This window comes from Egretta garzetta, unplaced genomic scaffold, assembly GCF_000687185.1.
Source record: "Egretta garzetta isolate BGI_Z169 unplaced genomic scaffold, ASM68718v1 scaffold374, whole genome shotgun sequence".
In the NCBI taxonomy this organism is placed as follows: Eukaryota; Metazoa; Chordata; class Aves; order Pelecaniformes; family Ardeidae; genus Egretta; species Egretta garzetta.
The window spans coordinates 2,334,985-2,352,740 of NW_009259419.1; the positions used below are offsets into that span (position 1 = coordinate 2,334,985).

At 39.8% G+C, this 17,756-nt stretch overlaps 1 protein-coding gene across 9 annotated transcripts in view; it reads right to left on the reverse strand.

Moving 5' to 3' along the window:
• CDC42BPB (CDC42 binding protein kinase beta) overlaps positions 1 to 2,560 on the reverse strand; it is a 74,974-nt gene extending 72,414 nt beyond the window's left edge. For 3 of the 9 annotated variants that reach the window (XM_035892452.1, XM_035892451.1, XM_035892450.1), the window contains exon 1: positions 2,448 to 2,555. In XM_035892452.1, coding sequence (XP_035748345.1) covers positions 2,448 to 2,454 — 7 coding nt within the window. In that variant the 5' untranslated portion in view covers positions 2,455 to 2,555. Of the gene's footprint in view, positions 1 to 2,447 lie in introns of all 9 variants that reach the window. The other 6 variants (XM_035892453.1, XM_035892448.1, XR_004841723.1 and 3 more) reach the window with 5 other exon arrangements.
• Positions 2,561 to 17,756: the final 15,196 nt, after the last annotated feature.

The following is a 17,756-nucleotide window of genomic DNA, read 5'->3' on the forward strand; positions in this document are numbered from 1 at the left end:
CTAAGCTGGGCAGCCAGCACACCCGAAGGTGCAAAGCAGACAGATGCACCTTGCTGTCCCTAGTCATGGAGGGACAGTCAAGCAATACTGACCCAGAAGAGGGAAGAAAGGAAGCGCACAGCAGAAAAGGGAAGGTTGTACGGCAGGAGGGGAAGGGCAGGGGGTTATTCCACGGAGCCTAGTAAAGGAGGTCAATCCCAATTCTACAGGAAGCCAAACTTCACCAAAGTTCTGGTGTTTACAAGCAAAAGGTAACATATTCTGTGTTCTCTGACACATTTTCTGCTGGGCCTTTAACTTCTGCCATGCCCGCCCTCCCTCCTGTTTGTATAACATACATACACACACTTCACTTACTCTGTCTGCCTCTTGCTCAATGTTCTGATTCTTCATCACTCATCAACATCCATTAGACAAATAAATTCAGTGGTGCAAGACTTTGGTGATCATTACAATGACACAAGCCCCACCGGGTTAAAAACCTGAGACACACAACCTGATTACCTCTTGCAAAGTGCTTCCAGTCCTTGCAGAATAGCCTCTTGATACAGGACACTGCTTCACACGCTGTCAGAGTCCCCTTTATCCGCCAAGCAAGGCCATCCAGTTTTATAGTGCCTGGCTAGTCAGTACTTCCTAATTTTAAGATGTTCTCTTCTAACAGTATTTATCTGAACTGAAATGCCAGCAGAAACAAACATATACTCTAATATAACACCAAGAAAGTCTAAATCTTCTTGAGGCTGATTGCCAGCATTTTTCAAGAGAGTAAGTGGTAACTCTATTATTAAATTAAATATTGTATTGTGCTAATTAATCTTGTATACAAATGTTCTAAAAAAAAAAAAATCAAACTTTTCTGAAGTAGCACACAGATATCCATTTGCAGCCATGATTATGGATTTTGCTTTGTTTTATGAAAGCCTTCTAACATACGTAAAACAGAGTGCCTGACCACTTTCAAACAGATATCTTGTTGGCACTTAACAAAACTATGAATTTGGACATGATTTGGATTAGATAATTACATGCGAAATCCTTCAAGGTTTAAAAGGATAAAACCGTCATTACTTTTAGGCATAAATCAAGACTGAGTGCTCACAGCTTCTGCATTTTGCTCCACGAGTGGCTTTATCAGTTACAGAAGAACTGATCCTGGCATTCAGAATTTGTACACTACTTTGAGGTAATAGCATGAAAAATTTATCCCCATGCTAAAGGGTAATGGCATTGGGAAATGTTTTGAAGAAAAATACCGAGTAGTAGTTCTGGTACTGATCCTATTAGCGTTGCTAAATTTGCCAGCAGAAGAGCAAGGCGTTTACCTTGAAACATTATCTGTGTTGACTGTTACTCTCTTTGTGTGGCAAGCCCCAAAAGCAAGTACCACATAGGACTCAATCCACAGCAATATTTGCCAGCTCGTTGATTAACATTACCACAAACACTTAATAGCTGGCTACCTGCCTGACTAGCCCACTCACTGCTTTTCATGCTTACAGTGAAAGGACACCAAAGATAATACTGAAGATTTGAACAGACAAGTAGTGAGGAACACACAGATTTTCTGAGTAGTCCAAGCAACAAAACGCGTTGCCAATTTAACTCCTGTCAAAGCCACCGTGCTTCTCTTTGAGAACTAGACAGCAACAGAGTTCTAGCAGGCGAGAGGAAGGAAGCGTTGGCTTACATATCTAAGAACAAACACCAATTGACTATTTGCTGTACTAATATATACAAAAGCCTGTAGCTTACCTATGGAAAAATAACGGTCAGGTAAAATAAAAGCCACACACCAATCAGACCTAAAGGTAATGGCATATGCTAACGGTACGATGGATGCAAGTACAAGGGAGTGGAAGCTTACATCTGAGATCTAACAGAGGAGGAAGCTCACTGCCCAATTTCTCATCTTCATGTTGTGTTACTGTCATGGAATGATCCATAATTTAGAAAGTACAACTTGGTCTCTAGAACCAATTCAGGCAGGGTTTGTCTGTTGGGGTTTTTTAATACTGAAGTTGACCTTGGAAGATGGAACTGTTAGTGCTAAGATTGAAGAAAAGTGACTGTGAGTAGCATTTAGTTTGGGAACGCCAGAAGTGACTTACCATCCACACAAGCTTGGTGGAACTTCACAATATGTAACATTTTAGCACACAGCTATCAGGACACAGACTTTTTTAAGCAGGATGACACGTTCTGAACAAGAAAACCTGCACCTTTATGAGGCATTTGAAAACGCACTCAGCAGCTCAAGATGAAGTTCTAGCCCAGCTCTCAGGAGAATTAAGATAGCTCCTGGAGAAACTGTGCTCCTGACTGCAGTTTGCAGTCTAGTTTTTCATACCTCTTTCCAACTAGTCACATTTGTTTGGGAGAGGGAAAGCTGCCATGCCTCTCTAACCTTTCCCTAAAGTTCCCAGCTCTTTCAGCAGACTACGCACCAACCATGGATTCCCTGGTGGTCTATCAGCCTCTTCAGCTGAGAGGGACTTTGCTGACTGATCTATTGTGCAGAAGTCCAATAATGTCTGCAAGTTTTCACTTTCTGGAGATGATGAAATCCCAGATCTTGCTTATACTTGAATTTCGTAAGGTTTTCAAAAGGTGGTACTTTCCTTCCTCTTAAGCCCTGCTAAAAAAATGCAAAGAAAAAATTACTATTCCACAATAATATTTTCTGCTCTTGAATAACTGCTGATATCCAATGCCTTCTTCAGTTTCACCTTCAGTCCTTTTATTTTCCTCAAGACGATCATACCCAGCCCAGAAGACTCATGCACATCAAGTCATAAAGAGGCTCTTCGAATTACAGATTTTGCCCTATGCTCTTTGACACCCCAGATGTTTGAGACAACTGAACAGGGAGCTACACGACCGCTTTAATCCAGGAAAACCATTCTACTGCTGAAAGAGTTCCTCCTTGTTCTTTCCCACCATGCTGTACTCTATTGCCTGGATCACCATTAGCGTTCATGTGGTACGTCAAACCAGGAAACACTTCCAGGCAAAAGCTAAACTTGTCTATCCCATGCCCTTCCACCGAACCATTCACCCAATGTGACTCATGTACAGCTGCCCAATGCAGGCAGCAGGATGAGGCAAAATGGCCTTTTTTGGAATTCACGTGGATCTGCCTCAGACTGCAGCGAGCATCGAAGTGCAGTGCAAGAGCCTGTTTCTACCCAACCTACAGCACATTAGGACAAGATCTTCCAAGACAGATGTCAAAACACTGTAAGAAATGGATGGCAAACACCACAGAATACAATCACTGTTTAATATAGCTTTATTTGTACCTGAATTTTTCTGTACTCCTAGTCCAGGGCCAGATTTTGCAGGTGTTGGAGAGGCCATTTAAGGCACAGCAAATGGTGATCACATATTGAAGCACATCAGTAATGGAAAAATTGTTTCAGGCTTCTACATCAATCACCAGTTCCAAACAGTAAAATGGCAATGATTCAATTTCTTTTGTTCCATAACAAAGTTGTAAATATTGCTAAAATCCACTTATTTTACTGCATGATGAATAATCTAAAAAGCAGAGTTAATTTTTTGTAGAATAGTTTGAGAATTATGACTGCTCAGAAAAACCCTTTGATAGTGTCACTTATTTTTCAGATAGTTTCAAACTAGAGATTAAGAAAACCTCAAATTTGAGCTTACCCACATTTCAATAGGTTCATATGAATGAATCTAAATTTCATCAGACCCAGCACCTCTTGCACACCCTGCAAGAAATAAAACAATTCCAATCTGATGACCATACTGTGCTCATATAAGCTTACATGCACTCACATTAATTAAGAAGCCACCACTTACATCATCAACGCATGAGCAAAGTTCTAGTTTTTCTGACTACGTGCTGTATTTCATCTTAAAAGTAAAACTTAGCAAGACAAGCAGCATAACTGTTTCCTCCACTATTTACAGTAAATGCACACCTTTTGTTTTCTCCAGATACATGCAAGATGCTCTCTCAAGTTACTAAAAACTTAATGCATGCATTATGTAACAGAACAATTCATACTTTACATTGGTGCTATATTTACCACATGCCACCTCCTTTATTTTAAAGGTTAGAGGTTTCCATTAATAAGCTCTTCTTGACAAAGCACCCTACACAAATGTACTTACAGTGACAGGAGAGAAATCCACCTTACGAGGTATCCCTTTGTTCTGCTTATAAATTTAGAGTGAAGTAAAGACGTCGTTCAATGACACAACTGAAGTGGATCGGTGGGACCAGAGGGGCAGTTTCACAGATCTGCTCTCTTCCTTCTATCAGCTGTAACAAATTCAGCTGGCCTCACCTCACTGACCTGATTCTGCTCACTAAACCAGCAGAAACCCAACCTACCAAGACACATGATGCAACTGTCATCCTGTAGTTTTAACATATTAAATTGTCATCACCGAAGCGTCAGGAGAGGCTGCTACACCAGTGCAAGCAAGAAGGGCAAAGGAGCGCAGCTCCTTTTCCGAGGCCATCATCTTGAGTAGCACAGACCAAGGCGAGGTGACCCACCCGTGCGATGGCCCCCACAGCCATCTATGTGCTGCAGAGGTGGCCTGCCCTGGTGCTAACACCCAGGCAGCGGCCCAGACAGTTGGGTAAGGGAGCAAATGGCAATCACCTTTTTCCCAATACTTCAGTTCTCAGCCAGGTCAACACCATAAACTAGGAAATCTAAGACTAAGGGGATGGGGCAGTAGATCGAGCTTACACTGCTACAGAACTGCACCTGATTTTTCTTTTTTTTTTTTTTTTTTTTTTTTTTTTTTTTTTTTTTTTTTTTTTTTTTTTTTTTTTTTTTTTTTTTTTTCCTTTTGATGGCTCAAGGCTGCAACACTATGCACATAAATACCCTGAGCTGTTTTTCAATTTCAAGCGTTCAGATAGCAACAGCTACTTTAAGCACAGGTGTGGCACATCTTTCTCTTCACTTCCCTGTAAATGGCAGCAGACAGGAGGACATTTTCTCAGACATTACTCACCCTGTTTCAGAACTTCCCTGGAGCTTCAGATCTAATTAAAAGGTCAATGAAAGTCAGATTTTTGCCGTAGGAAAAGGTCACAAAGACATGTGACAAGCAATTACTGTAACCAGGCACTAGAATATTTGGAGTAGCTCAAGTTACTCAGAAGCAGAGAAGAAGGGGATTGTCTTTAAATCTGTGAGGAATACTAATAAGTCCCATGCTAAGATTTGCTACGCACTATAGTGGAAGGCTGAGTGGCTTTTTTATTATTATCAATACTTTCATTTCTTCAGCTCCCTTTCTAGACCAGGAATGCTGGAGCCAAAGCCATTCTGCCTTGCTCTGCTCCTTCCAATGCCCCTGGCTGGGAGTGATGAAGAGGAAGACCATTTACAGCAGCACTATTTTCATTGACTCGAAGCGCTAGAAGTCCCTACCAACATAACACAGGGCAAGCAGGGCATTAGGAGCACGCTCAGCCATCTGCAACAGAAACATCCCTGGGTTTTGGGGTATTCAAGAAGGCAAGGGCATCTTCAGAGGGCAGGATGCTTCCTGGCACATAAGGAGAGTAGAAAGGGAAGAGAAATAGACTTCTGCTGTCCAAGGTGTGATGGAAACGTGCCTCTAATTTCACTATGCAACTTTTCCTTAATGTCTGACACTGGCTCAGCACATTTCAAAATTTGTCTTTATCTATCCCCAGGCTTTCCATATAGGACAGTTCAAATTTAAATTGAAAAAGGAAAGTCTAGATTTTGCAGAGAGGGGGAAAAAAAAGAAATCTACTGGAAACCTATGTGGAGACCCTAAACCTGGCCTTAGATGTAGATTTCTAGAAATTGAGTCAAACTGTATCATACATGGATCATTAGCAGTACAGATCTTTTAAATGTGTTCATGGCTCAAAAAAAAAAAAGCCAAAAATTTTCATTATTAAGAAATAAACTGAGAAACCTGCAGAATGTTGTTTTAGAATATTGCCCATTTAAGTGAACTGTTTACTAAGCAGCATCAACTAATTATTCTGAAGTTTCAAACTGACCAAGGTCATAATACCTGCTATTAAGTAACAATAAAAATCCATCTAAAGCTTGCTTGGAAGCAGCAGGGGGTTTTTAATACACGTTGAATAGCCCTGAAAGAAAACATTTTGGATAAATGATAACTTGGAATATTAGACACATGACAGTTTATACACGTTCAATTTTTACACTGTCCTTTAAGTCAAATAGTTCCTTAGGGAAGTCAAATCCTGGAATAGTTAAGAGTGAATTTTTAAAATCCAACTGATTTACAGCACGACTAAAGAGCTTTAACATCGCATGCATATGCAAAGCATACGGAACAAGAATCTAAAAACAGAACGCCATGCCTTTTCCTAGAGACACTTCCAAGTCTCCAAGCATTATAAATTCAGCTTTCTTTAGTACAGTCGGGATAGTGTTCTTCCATCTTCTCTTCCCCTCATTCTGCATTTTTGTGACCATTTCTTATCCAACTTTTCACTAAGTTATGTACAGTACACTGAGTAAGCTCTTTCCCCTTATCTCAATCCTTTGTGTATCAAAGAACGCACTTTTGCTTCTGGTTTTGTTTAGTATTTTTAGCCCATCTTTTCCTAACATATATGCCGTGCTATCTTTCAGAAATTCGTAAATCCAGTTTCTGGATCGTGATTTTAGACAACAAGCTCTCAACAGGCTGCCAGCCCACATGACACAATGTTTAATGGACATGCTTCTAGGCATTCCCAAACCTCTTGTAAGCTCCTGGAAGCTTATATCCTCCACACTGCCATCCCAGACCAGAACATACCTCCTGTTGCTGCACGCCCCAGCGTGATCAGCAGCAGCCCAAGCTCCCTGGATTCTAGCTTCTCTCTCTTTCTTGCATATGCTTAAAGCCAGTAGGAAACAAAAACCTGTTATTGTCTTTAGCTGATACCAAAATTACTGCCATTAAAATATGAGAAGTATTTCAATCACCACACTCAGTTGTAAATACCACGTTGCACCTCTATGTCTCGCTCCTCAGCTTTTCAAGGTAGGCATATCAAGTGAGGATCATCCCAACAAGTTTTTATATCAGATGCAGTATCAGATAGAGCATTCTGCTCTTAAGCTTATCGTTTTAAACACAGCTTTTTAGTTTTGTACGCTCCCCTCTTCTTGAATTTAAGAGTAAGATTATCCACATGCCATCTTTGTTTAATAAGCACTACATCCATAATCCTTTTGCCCCAAGATTTATCTCCACACATTTAAGTAGAGAATTCCTTTTCCGTCCTCATTTACAGCCCATCTAGACAGGTGTGTTGATTTGATAACAGAAAAATCAAGTACCAGGACATTCAGAACAAGCTCGTAGTAGGCTGGCAATCTCAAATCTTCATCTATACCTCAGGCTCCATTCTGTTGGCTTCCAACCTTCTCCTTTATTCATACTTGAAAATAACAACCAAACGTTTGGGTGCTTCAGTGCAACACCAGGGTGAGCACCTGCACACCAGTACAGGTGAAGCTGGAAAACCCTACCAGTGTAGCTGCATTTCCATTTCCAGAGTAGGAACCAGTGAAGACGTATAACTTCCTCCCAGAAATCTTCTGACATAGTACATGGCCACTGAGAAGACCACAAGCAGAAGATGAGACCACAAGCAGAAGAACAAGGCATTTCTGCCAATCTTCAAAATACTTTAAGCTGTTGCAATAAACAGCGAACTAGTATAGACATTGAGTCCTAGTATAGACATTGAGTCAACTATTTACATAGAGAAAAGCCAAACTGTTGCCTTTCTACTTCCTTACACATCTCATTTTAGCTATATCCCGTTCCCTTCTCTTTTTCCACACAGAATTTAGTATTTTCCTTTACTAATTTATCTCCAGTGTCATCTCAGTAAACCTTGGCTACTTTGCCAGTTCAGCAATTGTTTTAGCTCTTAAGTAATATTTTCCACTTGCATTGACTCACTTAAAAAAAAAAAAAAAATTCAGTCCCAAACCACAATCTTTTAAAAACTGTCAAACTTTGCATCCTTGATACTGTAGTTCAGATATGCTAGTTTCATTTTGGATGCTAGAATTGTGGAGCTGAGGCTATGTAATCCTTTTGTTCCATAAACTTCTTTGGAATTTTCTAACGGAAAATTCTGGAAGATATGTAATCTCTAATTTTTTCCTTTACTTTTTAATCTCTTAAGATTTTCCATATTTATGCCACTTACGTTTTCTTTTTTTTAACCTACGTGAAAAAGGTGCTCAGGACTGCTTGTTTAGTAACATGTCATTCCATCTTCGGGTTGCAACTGTGAACCCAGCAAGGACAAAAACGTTTTTAATCTCTTGGTAGTTCCATGGCCTTTAAAGTAACATGCAAGCTTTGATCTTGTTCTTATGTGCGGGCACACACACAACACAAGTCTGTGACAACGGTCTCCAAAACCATTGGAGCAGCATTGAGGGGAACACTACTACAACACACCACTAATAAAGGATTCAGTTCTTGGGGTTTGTCCCATTTGTATATTGTTATCCTCATCATTGACACCATGCAGCATTGAGGGGAACACTACTACAACACACCACTAATAAAGGATTCAGTTCTTGGGGTTTGTCCCATTTGTATATTGTTATCCTCATCATTGACACCATGCAGCATTGAGGGGAAAGCAGCACTGAGGGGAAAGAAGGCTGTGCTTATAAAGCTTGCATTTTTAATGTTCAAATATTCTGTAAAGGAGTTCAAGTCTTGGAGACTATTCTTCTGGCAACCACCCTAATGTTTATACCCTAACAGCCATGCAATTTCACTTTCATCATAATTTCTTGAAGCTTAACTCTTGTTTCCTATATAGTTTGAATTTTAAAACCAAGTTCATAGCAGCATCATTAAAAAAAACCCCTAGGTCCTCAAAATCTTTAAGAGGTAATATCAGGAACAGCTGTGTGTTGAACTACTCTGCTGCATTAATGGCATGAGCAGCAAGTGTCACTTCGTCACAACTGCTGTTATGGTGCTCGGACCGCACCAGTACTTATTCTTACACAGGAACAAAAACGTACCTAATTATTTTAAGAAATTTTGCAATAGCTGAACAGTTTGTACAGTTGCTGGCAAAAGTTCACCCCTGACTGACTGTTCAGCTTTATTTTAAAGGAAGGAAAGAAGGCAGGAGCACTTACAACTCTATTATATGAAATCAAAATTTATGTTGTCCTTTTCTGAAGAACCACTCTAGGAGAAATGCATTTCCAAAGAACCAAGAAGTCAATTTGGAGTCTCATCTTTCTTATGTGAACATATTTTAACACATCAAAACCCCCAAAAGTCTAGTAAGAATCTTTTGGTTTTATCACATACCAAAAATTTTTCTTCAAGTATCATCAGTTCTCTCTCTCTCTTTCAAAATCTTATTTAACAGACATTTTAGTACACATGCTCAACGTAAAGTTTTTCTTAAAGTATAGGCTATCACTTCTGGAAGTACCAGGTAAAGATGCCTGGCCTAATCACTATTTGTAGTATACTGATCAATATTTAGGACTTTAAGTGAGGTTTTGCCCAGTCCTTTCTAATTCATGTACCTGCTTATTTTTTTATTCCAATACTTCAAATTTTAATTCAGATACTATGAATCCTCAGCAATCTATTTCTGGACAAGTGTTAAAAGATTACAAGTAGACAGTGTTGATTTCCTCTTCCACGAATTGTTATGCACAGCTAAATTGATTTCCTTGCCAATTTTTTTTTAATATATTTTTTAAACACAAAAGTGATAACTAACAGTCTCCGCCTAAGTCCCTCAGAAAATGGACAGGTTTTTAAGTGTTATATGGGACATGAGGGGGGAGGGAGAGACGAGGGCAAGGAGATTGAAGTAAGAAGTAGGTCTTGCCCATGCTTCTCTCTTGCAGAAAGATAATCCATTATCTTTCACCAGCTGTCACCCATTTCAGAGCTCCCCACAGAGCTCTGAAGGTAAATTACTGGTGCACATTTTCCAGTAAAGTCTCTGTATTATTTATTCTGTAGCTATCAAGCATATACTTGAAGTAAGAGCTATTATTACCAATGTGCACAATGACATATTACAGCCACTGATGCAAAAAGACCATTGCAGCAATGTGTGCACAAGTGTGCATCGCTGTTTTAAGGACATCACTGCAAAATGCCTTCTCTAAATACAAATAGGAAGTAAGAAGTAAAAAATCTGAACAATGAAACAAAAGAGGAAATTAAGGACATGAGAGGAGGGAGATGATATTTCTCAGTATTTTTAGGCAACAAGACTCAGTCCAAAAAAGAAGTTATTGCCATTACTTCACTCTCTGCTTTTTCCCCCCAAGGGATCTGCACAGTGTGCAGGTACCTCCCAAGGGGGAAGCAACACAGTGCAACTAGAACACAGCATGAACAACTCCCATACATCAATCACAAACACAGCTGAGGGCTCACAACCACAGCATCTGAAACAGCTACAACACTTCGAACAGGTTTCTTCTGAAAAATTAACACACTTTATACATTGCTCACATGCACAGTCCTTGCTCCAGAAGGGCAATGGACCATTACATTATATAGTACTGTCAATGACTGCCTTCGTGACGTAGCTCACAGTATATGTTCTCTGGCAAGGATGTCTACCCAGCTTGCAGGCATTTAGGAATCGTAAGAATTTTGAAAAGTCTTATGATTTTCCCAAGAGTTTGCTGCAAGCAACTTACTCAAAAACACAGATATAAATTCATTGCATGGAAGGTCAAGTGTCACTTAGGACACCCTGTTAATAAATTACAACACACCACTAATAAAGGATTCAGTTCTTGGGTTTTGTCCCATTTCTATATTGTTATCCTCATCATTGATAGCATTTCCTGTGCCATTTTCCATATATCAATATGATTTTGAAACAATTAATTTGTTGTGTAGTTTGGTTTGCTAAGTGCACTATCATCAAGAAAGAATATCAGCATTAAAACCATGTTGCAAGTCCAACTGGACGTAAGCCATACAAGCTCTTATTTTACAGAGGAAACCAAAAAACAGCAAGTATCTCCCACTAGATCTTTACAACTATGAGGAAGATTTGTTTCACCCTGTTGTTAGCAACTGCTTAGTCAGACTCCATGTTATGTCAGATATAAGGATGTTAGGAACCCTACTAGAGAGAGATCCCTTTGTGATATCAGAACATACCTAGCAGAACAGCTAAACCAGTATTTTTCATAAAGGATGATTCAGGCTTGCAGTCATTCAGGGATTGCAGGCTTTTCTGACAGCTCCATGGGACAAAGCTTTAAAATGCCTCAACTGTTATCAAGGCTAACAAATAGACATAAGGAAACCACACTCGGGGAAAAAGCACTAGACATAACGCATAGGTTCAAAGTTCTTGAAACCTGTTCTGGCAATTCTCTTCCAGGAACAAGGTAACTGGTGCTTTTATTAAATACGTGGCAGAACAACATGAACAAAATTTAGTTTCCCATCAGTTACAAGCCTAAAATTTAGTTAAAAGCTTGTCAATACTTACGTTCAGACTATGTGGTAAAATGCCAACCAACCGGGGTAAACACCTAAGATTACCAAAAAATGAATGGTAAATTTACATAAGTTGTATCAACTACTGTATCTACAACAAGTACATTCTATTTCACATATTTCTTTTGTCAACTACTGTATCTACAACAACAAGTACATTCTATTTCACATATTTCTTTTCATTCTGAGAGGTATGAAGAACAACTTTTTTCTATTAAAGCAGACATGATTTAAAATAAATTTGCTAACACGGGGGGGGGGGGGGGGGGGTGGTGCGGGAAGAAAAGGATTACACTGAACCACAGAATAATTTTAGGTTGGAAGGGACCTCTGGAGATCGGAGTCCAACCTTCTACTCAAAGCTGAGATAATGTCAAAGTTCAATCAGGTCGCTCAAGGCCTTGTCCAGCTGAGGTTTATCTCCTAGGATGGAGACACTATCACCTCTCTGGGTGCCTCTTCCAGTGCCTGACCAGCCTCAGGAGAATGGTTTTTCCCCTTACACATAGTCAGAATCCTCCTTGCCCTAGCCTGTGCCCGTCGCCTCTCCTTCGTGGCGGTGCGCCTGAGAAGAGCCTGCCTCTGTTTTCCCTAACCACATGTCTGGCAGTTGAGGATCATGGTCAGATTCCCCTTCTCCAGGCTCACCAAACCCAGGTATCGCAGGCTTTTCTTGCGCATCCCATGCTTCAGGCCTCCAGCCTTGTCAGTGGCTCTCTGCTGGACTCACTTCAGTTTCCCAGTGTTTTTTCTGTACTGGGAAGCCTGGAACTGAACACAGTACTCCAGAAATGGCCTCAAAGTGGTGTAAAGAGCAGAATGACCACTTCCCTCGACCTGCCGGCTACGGTCTTGCTGATGCCATCCAGTACACAGGCAGCCTCCCTTTCTACAACAACGCACTACTGACTTTTTCAACTAGTTGTTTACCAGGTTCCCCAAATCTTTTTCTGCAAGGCTGCTTTCCATTTGGTCATTCCCCAACGTTTACAGCTCTACAGCGCAAGACTTCGCACTTGTCATGCTGAACTTTGTGAGGTTTTACAGTGTCAAGGAAATGCAATGCTGGTATGCAAAAGGTAAAGTATAGAATGTAATCTCTGCTATCCCCACCCCCAAGAAGCACCTGAAACATTAAAAAAAACCTTTATGATGATTAATACTACTCACAAGAATGGGAAGTTTATAATTAAGACTACGTGTAGCTCTGATTCTGTCAAAATCAACCAGGGCACTTCTGCTCCTGGTTTGAACCACTCAAATGCATGCATACCTTTAACATTGAGGATAATTACTGCAAAGCCCTTTCCTAAGAAGAGTAAAAGCTTCTCCATCACTGATTTTTTTTTTTTTTTTAAATGAAAAATCCCCCCCTTCCCTCCTCTCAAAGTGTCAGGTCCTTTGCCTTTACAAATTACATCAGACACAGTCAACTTCAGGATGCGCAAGGGTTGATTATTTCTAGCCATGGACGTAAACCTGACCGGGTCTTGCCTACCTGGGTCAAGCCTGACCAGTACAGCCCTGTTGGTACAGCACTACACCCAATGCAGTAAATCCTGCTGGCCTGCAATAACATACACAGAACGATAACCACAGTTCAGTTGCCTTAATAGCCAGTAGTTACTTCTAAGGGTAAGATAAAGACAGTCTGTGGGCCTGATGCAGCCTCCGGTTAGGTATCCTCGCTGTATGCTGTCCTGCGTTACGTTATCCGGAGTGCCAGGCCAGCAGAACCACAGTTTAAAAACAACTATTTGATACTGTCGTTATTCCCAACTTAAATACTAACTGTCCAGGAAACCAAAGGCTGAACTTACTGGTAATGGACATCTTCAGTTACGTAAGTTAACAGAGTCAAACTTAAGTCCTCCGTGCAGCGATACCATGCCACATGACTACGGCATTTTGCTACGACTAGTTAAAGCTGGCCTGGAAGGACAATGTTTGTGCTTCTTCCCTGTGACACAACAGACTGACTCGTCTGCAACTTCTCAGAAAGTCTGCTCTGAAAGATGAAGTGGTTTGAGTCTAGGAAAAATACCATATTACCCATAAAAGGCAGAAAGACTAAATACCAGACCCCAGCCCTCACTCTGCATTTATAACCCAACATCTAGCGGTTACTAGCTACCAGTTATTCCATTACGACCTTTAGATCCCTTTTAGCCATCTGTACATGAAAAATTTTCTTCTCCCAGCCTCCTGTAGTAAGTCATATAGGGTGAGGTTCTGAATCACAAAAATGTTGTTTCCTTTTTTGAGGTGACTAACTTGAGAGGGTTGCAGGGCAACAAAGCCATCCTAAAAGGAACCACTGATAGCGAGTGCACAGTGTGATCCCCTCCTTGCCTTAAAGAACATACAAACTACAAAGAAAGAAAATGTGGACAGATGTTACATTCCCACTTCGCTCAGATGCAGTGCAAGTGATCACAGACTCGTTAACAGAAACCCAATTCCTTAATTTACAATTTTCAATACAAACTTCTTACTGAAGTATACCTAGCCATAGAAAAAATGCATTTGCTACTTTTCTTCGGATCCACAGTCCAGGAACGTCCAGAAGCCTGCAGAGCATGCACACCAGGCGTCCATATCCCAGTGCTAACAAGAGGCAAGGAGACCAAAGCCACGTAGCCATCATACACAGAAAAGGGGGCGGAGGGAATGACGACACACGATGACCTAACTAATCCTATCAGAAAAAGAGCTACATTTAAAGACTAAACATGCATCTTAAGAAGCAAACCTTTGCCAACAAATTTCAAAATGACAATAGGATCTTCATGTCTAAAGTCACCCTCCTGCTGTTTCTACCCTGCTTTAATTACAGTAAAATAAAAGACACTCTGAACACTCCAGCTTTCAGTATTGGTAATCCAAGTCACATGGGCAGCAATAAGGCCGGCAGCACACAGAAAAGCTCCGTGAAGAAGCCAGATTTGAGAAAGGATGAGCAAAATGAAGATCACAGAAGTCATGCTGTAACAGCGGCAGAAATTCAAAGGCGTGCAAGGCAATGGAGAAAATCCCCATCCGCCCCCAAGGTACACGTGGATCCCTGGAAGAAGGGGGGAAGCAGGGACAGAGGAATTCCTCAAGAGTGGGAAAAAAGTTTCAGATGCCCCAGAAGTATTACCATGTAATTACTAGAAACCTCGTCCTTCCTCACATGAGGACAGAGATTTTTCCCTGCCCCACACCCCATTTAGCACAACTCTAGAAGGGATTCAAGTTTTTAATGCCTTCAATTAAAAAAATGGGTTCTTTGCTGGGAGAGGGTATTTGTTGTCTTTCTTCCAGTACTACAGGGTTTAAACCAACTTAGGGCATGATCTATTTTTATGTACCTTTGGAGAATTTCTAGTGACCCAAAGCTTTTCCTTAAGTCTCATCTATCTAGATAAGGCATGCAGTTTAGTTCTTAGGCTAAGGGACTGTTACCTGCAGGGATATCATAATATACTAAAATCCCCCATACTTCTATAGTGGTTGCTATATTTTAGGTAAGTTCTACCATCTATAAAAACATCCCACAAACTACACAAACTACATAAAAATACAGTATTTCCAGAATAGCTGCAACACTCCTTTAATACTGACTTCCACACATCTACTTCAGTGAGTTTAAAACTGGTTTCATCTCACTTATTACTTCATCTTTCACTAATTTTTTTTCATCAAAATCAGAACAACATAACCCAGGTTTAAGCTGAAATACAAGTCCAGACAGAATTTTGTATAGACTTTTCTAAAATCCTGAACATGCACATCTTGCTAAACTGGCATAAACACATTTCAAGTAAGACTTCACAAAGCAATTATCCATGTTTATTTTTATGTTGGAGAACAACTATAAATGGTGAAAAGAATTTGGGATATATCTAGAATTGATGCGGCTTCTGATCTGTTCTCTTCTTGGCCTTTTTGGGAAAGGCAGCTATACATATTCAGCTCTCAGTGGCACTGCACTTAAGCAAATGAAGAACTATACCTCAGCCTTCATTAATGCACACCTGATTAATAAACTCCACATATTTTCAATGATTCAATACTTCGTGAAGACATCCCCAACATTTTCCAAACCTCAGACTCCTTTACAGAGGTCTCAGGTTTGGCACCCAGAAGTACTCATCATATCTGAAGCTTTAGGCCATGGTTAAGTAATAACAGGTTTCAGTGTTAAGACCCTGATGACATGAATGACAGAAATTAAGATCTCGGGCACTTCGGGATGCCTAAGGCCTCAGCTGGCAATGATGGATGCACACACTTAATCTGAATGCACTCTAAGTATATCTATAGACATGATTACTGAGGTCTATGCAAAATCAGGGCTTAAGAAAACAGTGTGTAGTTTCCTATTGAAGAAAGCTACATTCATTACAGTGAACAAAGATCTTTATAAATGAAAGCTTGCATTCTGGCAATCTGCATACGCTGATGAGAAAAATGGAGTGGAATATTTTAGTATTAGGAGACAGCTAAAATGAACAGATCACATTGAACCACAGACCAAATGTACTTAGAAATTCTTAGACCTGGAAAAGCTTTTTAATTTTAAATCCCTTTTCTTAAAAAAAAAAAAAATTATAACAACCCCCCCCCCCTAGAGCTTCAGTGGTATACATTAGCGAGCAGGATACAAGCTCTTTGGTAACTACATCAAGAATATATTGGAATCCTCATGTGCACCTTATGAAAGACTTAAAAAATTAATCTCAACTCTGTTTAAAGCAATATAAAAGGCAAAAATACAGTAAAAAGCTTAAACAAGTCCCTTCTATTTTTTTTTTAAACAGATTTGCTTGTGGTCCATCTTCCTATTCATCTTTTTAAGACATGGGTAATGAAAAAGATGAACCCATAAAATTTTTCCTAATCCTAGGCACCATATTCTGTTAATGGCTCAGATGAGTTTACAATTGTTTAGGTAAGTATTGTTAAGTCTTCCTTTTTGTAACACCCATCTAAAAACAGCTTACATGAATTGCCTCAAGTTACAAGCAAGGGATAAAATGTAAGTTTCATAAATTTGAAGAATCTGTAGCCGTTTAACATTCCCAATTAAGCTACAGATCAACATGTCTAAAACCCAAAATATTAATATGTAATCATAAAAAGTAAAAGCGATTTGCTAAAAAAAAAAAAAAATCTAACGAAACAAGTTTCTTCAGTTCTGACTCACACAGTTAAAAATCATTTGTTTCTAGTAGGTGTAGAAGATACTGACTCACTCCCACATGTGAATTATTTGCAAAAAAAGGTTAGTTCAACTTCACTTGATAAAAAAGTTCATTGCACTGAATCTGCTGACTAAACCAACATCCAAGACATTTCTACTGATAACATGTAACTGTGCCAACCAGAGAAGTTTTAAGGATGTCAATTAAGTAATTTTTTTTCAAAATATTATATATTACCTATGAAAAAGCAGTATGAAAAGAATTTAGATTTCTAACGGAAACAAGTCGGAAAAAATGTGAGACTTATGGATGCTTATGAAACCTTACTTCTGCATTCTATACCTTAACATGTACTACGAGTGAGAAACTACTAGCTGCACACATTTTTTCTATATGAAGACAAATTTATTAATGACTTATTTATCCCTGAGTTTTTGTATGTAAACAAAATTAAAATATAAACTATAGATCACATCCTTGAACATACCACATAATTGCTCAAGCCCTCACTAAAGACTGTTGCTATTTATTAGCAACTTTATCCACAGGAAAAAAGCGGCATCGCCTTCTTTCTGTGGGACGAGAGACAAGCTTCACCCAGGACGTCTGCCATTTCAACACCACGTGCCAGTGTATCTCTCATCCTCCAGACCACGTTACTTTCCCACTGTCAAAACATGACTGCAGCATTCAGTGCCAACATTTCACAGCATAAAGTTTTACAGAAGAACTCATTAAAAGATATTGCCTCATTCTAAAAATAACAGATTAGAACAGATGTACTGCAAAGGGTCCATCCTACATACAGCAGCAGGCTTTGAACCTCCTGCCTCCACATCGTTCGCCCTGACTACGACGCTATCAAAACTAACATGGCAGTTTGGGCTACTTTAACATGAACTAATCCTAACATATATTTTTCAAAAGAACAAGACCCACATATTCAAAGCGGAGAATGCAGGGGACTGGGATTCAGTGGCCATGCTCGCACTATTCTGCCAGATGACCATCAAAGGCTTCATTAGCAAAGGC